This window comes from Erpetoichthys calabaricus, chromosome 14, assembly GCF_900747795.2.
Source record: "Erpetoichthys calabaricus chromosome 14, fErpCal1.3, whole genome shotgun sequence".
NCBI lineage: Eukaryota > Metazoa > Chordata > Cladistia > Polypteriformes > Polypteridae > Erpetoichthys > Erpetoichthys calabaricus.
Window position 1 is genome coordinate 98,088,423 of NC_041407.2, and position 7,678 is coordinate 98,096,100.

Consider the following 7,678-nt stretch of genomic DNA (forward strand, 5'->3'; position numbering starts at 1 on the left):
TGGTCAGAAAAACTTCAGATATACTTAAGACGTAACCTGTAATTATTTATGATAGTATAATGTTTGAATATACTGCATCAGTAGTTTTGTATCATTTTCATGAGCACTGTGCCAGTAAGTTGAAGTATTTCACAAAGTTGAACGTTTATGGCAGTAAAAAGCGCAGTTTTAGACTCAGTATTCCAATATAAGATTGAAACCCGTGACAAAATAGAAAAAAAACCCTTTCAACCTGTGAACGTCCACATCAGTTTAACCAAAGTTATAACTTACACTATTAAAACAACAGGCGCTAAAGTGATTCTTTAGAGCGATGCCATAGGGGGATCGTTTTTGGAGAACCGTCACGTCAAGGTTCCGGAAAGAGACTTTATTTATTTTTACCAGTAACAAGTTCTATAAAAATAGAAAATGGAAACACCAATGCGTTCCTGATTTTAAAAGGACTCTCGCTACATACAATCAGGTTTTCTTGACCTGTTAGAATCCTGGTGGCCTATAGATATTAAAGATTTTTGTTCTGTCCACATATTAGGAAACTTTTCCAAAGAACCAACTTCATATTCAGAACCTTCCTAAAATTAAATGTTTCTTTGTCAAGTTCTACTAGGAACCGTACAATTCAAAAAAAGAACCATTAAAGATCCAAAATATTTACTGGCATTGGGTTCACGCTTTAAACCCGTTTTAGATTTTCCATCAGACATAAATTAAGAAAATTATACATGGAGCAAAATGATGAAAAGCTGTGTAAAGGGGATAGGATTTTCACTTTCGGAGCTCGAATGTTTAGGAAAGCTCTTAAGCACCAGCTTCATCAGCTCTGTTTACACGACAAGGGACCCCAGAGGTAAAAAGGTCACCGCTCCGAGTCCGGAATTGACTGCACATTCCACTCTGCGCAACAGTGCGACGCTTGTCGAAGCAAACATTTGCAGTTACTGTACGTTTCCTTCGATTACAGAAACAAAAAGTTTGTTTTTAATTGTGCTGCTGCAGTCAGGAGTGCAACAAAAGACTCGCCGGGTAAAGATTCACCTGTAGCGCATAGCGCGTTGTGTTGTGTATTGTGGCCCACTCGAAGAAAACTGACAAAATGAATTGTTCTGCTCGAAGAAAGTCCGTTTTAATACATTTTTTTTTTCAAATTTCAAATCAGTTTTGATTGTAAAACGTTATGAAAAAAACGATTAGCTGCAAAGTTTTTGAGACGAGTTATATTTTGGCCACCCATAAAGATAACACAGGTCATCCGCCTGTTGTGCTTTATCTCATACGCGTTTTTAAAATAATTAAAACACGTTAAGGGCATTGAATGTAAAAAAAAAACACACACACACAATATACACATTTACGGACAGTTAGTATTTATTTGAGGTAGCTTGTTATTAGGAAAAGTAACAAGATGCAGTTTGACAGGATTTTTTTATTATGAGAAATTTGAGGAAAATTTCCAAAAATAAAAAAAAGAGAACTGATAAAACTCAGTAAAATTGAGGGCATTTCAGCGTTGTTTCACAATAAAATAAAAATCAGCCAAAATGAGAACTGCAGTCTTAAAAGTAAACAGCTTGTCTTTATTGAACAGTCATCATACGTAACCATTCTTTACCCTGTTACCGAATAAAATAAATAAGACCATAAAAGCCCTGACCTGGATCAGCAAGTATAAAAAATATAGATGAATGGATAATTTAAGGAAGTATCAGTAGTATGCATTCAAAAAAAAAAAAATCTACCAGTTAAAAAAAATGCAAACTGAATATCCATTTCAAACACCTTTGGCTGATGAGCTACGAAATTTGTTCTGAAATCGTATATTGCTCAAAAGGAAATACAGTTTAATATTGTATTTTATACTTTCGTGCAAAAAAAACATACACCCTGTAAACATATCTAGTGCAAAGAAAAGAGTTACAACATATTAGCCATCAGTCATCATGTTCAACCCAATAAGAGATTGGGGGTGGGGCGGGGGGGATACTAACTGTTCTACAACTCGCGAGAATCTATAGAAAATAATATTTCCCTGAAGAATTTTAGACACATATTAAAAAGTATCTATTTGCAATTCTAAATACATTATATTTACAAATAATGAGTCCTTCCTTAAAATGCATATTATTTTATCACCATTACTAAATATTGTAAGAAACTGCAGACTTGTAGGGCTTCAAGCAAAAGTGCATTCCCAGATCATGGGTATAAAGGTTTCCCTGAGGTAATGTCATTTCAGAGACTTTTTTTTTTAAGAAATAAAAAATATATATATTGCTTGGCAATGGAAAGGTTGCTGAGTCCTTAAAATTCGAAATAAATGTCCATTTCAGAGTCTCATAACCACGACATCATTGCAGTTTAAATTTTTAAAATAATCATCCATATAGATGAATACAAGAAATAAACTCTTTTTGAGGAAAATATAATTATTTACCCCAACCCCTCCCAATAATAAAAGAAAAAAAAAATATATATAGCAGGAATTAGGAAAAACAAATGTTTTAGGAGGTGCCCGAGGAAGGAGATGCGTCAGGTGAAGCTGAACTGGAATGATCTGAGGTTTCCCCAAAATCTCTGCCCGCACTCTTGGTGGTGCAGGACGCCAGGCCTTCCTTCTCTCGTTTCTTCTGCTTCATCCTCCTGTTCTGAAACCAGATTTTCACTTGGGTTTCGTTCAGCTCCAGCGTAGCGGCAATCTCCACTCGGCGTGCACGGGTCAGGTACTTATTAAAATGGAATTCCTTTTCCAGTTCCGTTAACTGTTTTGTAGTAAAATTTGTCCTGATTGTATTCTGCTGTTGACCATTTAAGCCATAGTCTGCAACTTTAGCTGTAAAAGATGGGAAATAATGTAAAAAAAAATTAGGCAACAGTCATCTATGAACTTTTCTCTCTCTTAGCTCCCACATGCACAGGCATAAATCACTGAGCTATAATTTATATTCTCTCATTTCCACTTGGATGAAGAAACAAAAGAAGACATGTGATACTTATTTTGTGTGTGTGTGTGGGGGGGGGTGGGGGGATGTTAAGTACATAATTTAAAATAATGTACGTGCATTTCACGTCTATGGTGTATTTATTTTTAAGTACATCGCACGTCTATAAAATGATGTGTATGCATCTGGGGGCCTGTTTTATGATGTGAGATTGTCAGAATAAATAGAGGATATACATACTTAAAAGTAAGACAGGAGTTTTTGTTTCAATTGTAAACGATGTAAAATTAGCGAACGAACGAAAGAAAGAAAGAAAGAAAGAAAGAAAGAAAGAAAGAAAGAAAGAAAGAAAGAAAGAAAGAAAGAAAGAAAGAAAGAAAGAAATGTCCTTAAAACAATGGCACCGATAAGGAAAGGGGCGCTGCAAGCCCATGGGATACATCAGAAAAAAAGATTACAGCCCAGGAGATTATTTACTTCTACAGATGTTGAGAATACAATCCAAATAAAGGGTTCTGATTAACACTTTCAGGTCAAAAGCATGCATTGTTGAATGCGTGAAGATGTGAAAAGAAGCATATTTTAACTCTGATTTACCCACACTTTAAACATAATAATGAATGCAACAGAAATACGCGTTAACATTACGCTATAGACCTTTACATTCCCTTAACAGACATTAGATTATTATTAGTAACAGGAAAAGAAAACAACGAAATCTTATGGCTCATGGGGGCCTGTAATCGAGTCACGTGCTTTAATCAGTCTGCTAGGTTGGCATTGTCAATACAGATTTAAAAAACGCCGATAGAAGGCATTGCGAGTACACGTTATTAATACGAACCTGTTTTTGGAGGATTTCTCTTCACTTTCATCCAGTCAAAGGTCTGTCCCGTTGAAGACTGATCTGCTTGGCCGTTGAACTCTTTCTCTGCTCCCTGAAGGGGAGACACATTGGCATATGGGCTCTGCAGATAGCCTTGTTGTTGTTCCTGGGTTGCACAGATTGGTGGTTGGTAGTGGCCAGGGCCCACACTTCCAGTAACCCCACAATATCCTCCATTCAATGTACCCAGATTGTGACCAACGGCCGTTGCTGAATATCCCGGCTGGAAATAGACTCCGTCTTGCTCCTGGCTGAGGTAGTACTGATGCCCGTAATCCTGGCTGGTGCACGTTTGTGGCCCATACGCACTCGGGCCAGTATTAACAAATGGGTTGGTATGGTGATGATGTGCGAAGCTCGAATTTTGGTGCTGATGTTGCGCCGCAGCCGCAGCCGCAGGAGAGCTTCCTGACATGAAAAATCGCCCATCAGCATTATAGCTGTCACTTGTTGTACCTGAGCAGGGTTGGAAGGAAGCTGCAATCCCCTGATCCACTTGGTAAGAAGCTGTCTTGGATGAGTAGGCGCCCGTCCCACGATTACAGATCGTGTACTCTAAGAAAGAGTTCATTGCGGTATTGTCCATGTGCCACTAGCGTAGGAGGATCAACCTGTTTCGGGGTATCCCTCCTGCCCTACAACCTCTAGCTATATGTCAAAGCCGTAAAAAAAGTACTCCTGTCCATACATTTCCTAGTCTTTCCAAACCACATATCACCAAGAAGGTTAGTCATGTGATCTGTCCTGATCCAATGACCTGGGACCTCCCGAAGTTTGTCAGCTCGCAGTGGTCATCCATCAAACGCCCGACATTTGCATGACAAAGAGACTTCAATCAAACCCAACCCATCAATCTGGTAACAACACGTATACGTCAATTCGTTCTTCAAAGAGTTTTGAGACTGGGAGGGAAAAAAAGTAAAGAATTATTCAAGACTCTTCTTTAAAGTGTAAAAATCCCCCCAGCTATAAGATGAACCCCAAGCTTACACAACAAGTGTTGTGTTGGATCTGTGCATAACCTCAAGTTTCGTCTTGTTGTTCAGGTAGGAAGACCCGTGGTGATCGTGATCTCATTGAATATTTTACATTTTATTAATGGCTTGATACTTCAGTTTGTTTTTTTTAGTTTGTGTCATATATATGTATATATCCCCAAATATCACCATACTGCTATTCCCATTTTATTCGAAATTGTATCTAGCTGCTCATTCTTGCATCTGTATATAAACATGTCTGGACCGCGCCTGACTAATTTAATCAAGGGGAAGATCAGTTATAAAAACGAAGTTAGGCAGACAGCGGGCCTTATGGAGGCCAGCAGTACATTAATTAATCGAAACACGTTTTTGTGATTTAGCCTTCTCACATTTTTTAAGTTCTATCTTTCCTGTAGGTGCAATTTTCTTAATTGATGTTCGTCATCTTGATGCTCGTATAACACTCAGACACACAGGGCATTGTCAACGTTTTTCGTTGAAACTTACATTAAGATTTGACGAATTCTCATGAAGTAGCAACTGTTCTTGTTTTATTTTAGTGCCCCTCCCATCCCCCCCCCACACATCCCAAGTCAATAACTGTAAGCCATTTGAACGATGTGGGTCTTTTCTTTTAAACAGGGGAGCATTCAAGCATTCAACCTTATATATCGATGAACTTAAGTCAGAACTTTATAACAACTGACTTTCTAATAGGCCGTCCATCTACTTGTTGTTGTTTTTTTTTTTTTAGAATGGTTCATCAAAGCTGACGAGTTCCCTCTTAATAAAAATGTCAGTTCAAAAGAAAGACATAAGTGCCTCGCATTTATTTACTTGTTGGAACCCAGAACACAAGAGAATCCAACAATATGACGCCCACAGTAATTTGTAACATGTCAGGGTATTAACTTCCAGCTTAGCGGTGAGGGAAAAAAATAATGGCTGTTAGGCCAAAGGTTTCGCACAAGATTTGAGTCCTATACTTAGTTTCCTAATGGCAGCAGCACTTTTCGGATGATCTTTCGCTCGACGTTAAAAATGAATGTTCGCGATACTCAAACTGGGCTGTATAGGACAGTGGGGGGAGGGGGGGGGGGGGGGAGCTGGAGAGGATCAAGTTTTAAGGATAAAATCCTGTGCTTCACAATAAAACTCTCCAACCAGTTATACCCCATCCCACCCAAATTGCAAAATAGATATCCTTTACCGAACGCCACTTAACGTTTATTTGAACAAATTTCTCCTTATGGCGATTTTGGTTTTAGGAATCCATGCCTTCCAGCATTTTTCCAATATGTGCGGATACTCTAGAAGCTATTGGAAGAATAAATAATCACCGTTGTATTTAAAAAAAAAAATCCAATAAACATTTCAAAAATAGTTCAGGTTAAGGCTATGGTCGATAAAGTTATCATCTTTCTATACGTATCGCTGGACCATGTTCTCCATTTTCTCATTACTATTAAGAATTCCCTGAATTGAGTTCCTAAAATTACGGACTTGCAGGAACACAGTCAGAAGAGATGCGACTCTAATGTTCGGGTTTTAGTACTGCATACAGGAAATTCTTTACAGAATTTAACCCATATTTAATTGTCACTCCGAACATGTATATAGAGCAGACTGTATTTATTTATTTATCAATCTATTTATTTATTTATTTCGATTGCTGACGTATTGAACCTCAGATGAACAGAGTAGACGGATAAGAAACAGGCAACTTATTTCGGTATAATACAGGGAATAAAGTCCCAACAACTGCTTTCCATAATACATTGGCCCCATTCATGTTCTTCAGAGATTGATGTTTTATTCATAACTTGTTTAGTCCAATAGCAAAGCGTGCGTGTTTGTCGACCCCAGCCCCCGTTTTCTCCATAATTACACTACTTTCTTGACATTAGATATAGGCGAACCCTAAAGTACCACCCGAAAAGTAAGTCTCAAGTCCTGCCAGATGCCATCTGTTAGTTTTACACCTTGACTTTGAAGGTATCAGCTGCACCGTTTCAGCTCAGGGATAACTTATAATCGTCACTTTCAGGTCTGCTCTCCTGCTAGGACTGCTGGAAGAAAAAAGTGGTGGGGAGGGAGGCCATCTATAACGAATTTTTAACCATAGTCATTAAATCATTTCAGCCTGTCAATTATGACACAAAATGTGTGCTCACTTTCAACTATTCTGGTTCTTCCAAAGGAAAGTATGGCTATCCGGAGGATTTAGCTGTGGACAAAAAGTTTGGCTTAAACATATATTTACTTTGAGGCGGACGTTTAGTTTACAAATTACCCTGAAGAAATACCCTTGGGCATTTTTGACTTTGATTCGAAAATGCCGTGACAAGAGCGCGATAAAAAGGCTGAACAACAGAGAAAGAAGCTTCGGGAAGATAAAAGATAAAGAGGGGAAAAGTATGAAACCGATGTGTGGATGGAGAGTGAGAGAGGAGTGTAGAGGGTGAAAGGAAGAAGAAAGCGACGAGTTACAGTTTATTTTTTTTAGGTAAAATGAGATGGTGATTAATTTAATCAAATCTTATTTAATGTTTTGCTATTAAGTAATTGAATCTCCCTGCAGAAAGCACGGATTCTCAACGTCACCCACATACTGTATAAGACCTTACTGACTAAACATATCCGAACATCCCCCGCCCTCACAGAAAAAAAATAATTAAGTAACTTTTAAATTATTGCATGCGGTAATTTAAGAGTATTAGCTAACCAGAGAAAATCATATAGTAAGTTGCAATACGTTCACTCAAGCTCGGAGTTCTAATCTTGCTCTCTAAACAAAGTATGCATAAAGCTCTGCTATAAATGGATGGTTTTAATGTTCTCGATTAGCGACACATAAGGCAAAGTCAATTTGG

At 38.0% G+C, this 7,678-nt stretch overlaps 1 protein-coding gene across 1 annotated transcript; it reads right to left on the reverse strand.

Moving 5' to 3' along the window:
- Positions 1 to 1,362: 1,362 nt before the first annotated feature.
- hoxb1a (homeobox B1a) lies at positions 1,363 to 4,685 on the reverse strand. Its single transcript, XM_028819006.2, has 2 exons — positions 3,784 to 4,685; positions 1,363 to 2,830 (listed from the first exon to the last, which is right to left on the reverse strand). Exons 1-2 carry the CDS (start codon positions 4,409 to 4,411, stop codon positions 2,502 to 2,504), a joined length of 957 nt encoding a protein of 318 aa, XP_028674839.1. The 5' UTR covers positions 4,412 to 4,685; the 3' UTR covers positions 1,363 to 2,501.
- Positions 4,686 to 7,678: the final 2,993 nt, after the last annotated feature.

Coding starts and splice junctions, on each gene's coding strand:
- hoxb1a (XM_028819006.2), bottom strand. CDS start 4,411: ATGGACAATACCGCAATGAACTCTTTCTTAGAGTACACGATCTGTAAT. Junction 2,831..3,783: donor GAGAAATCCTCCAAAAACAG/GTTCGTATTAAT, acceptor CATCTTTTACAG/CTAAAGTTGCAGACTATGGC.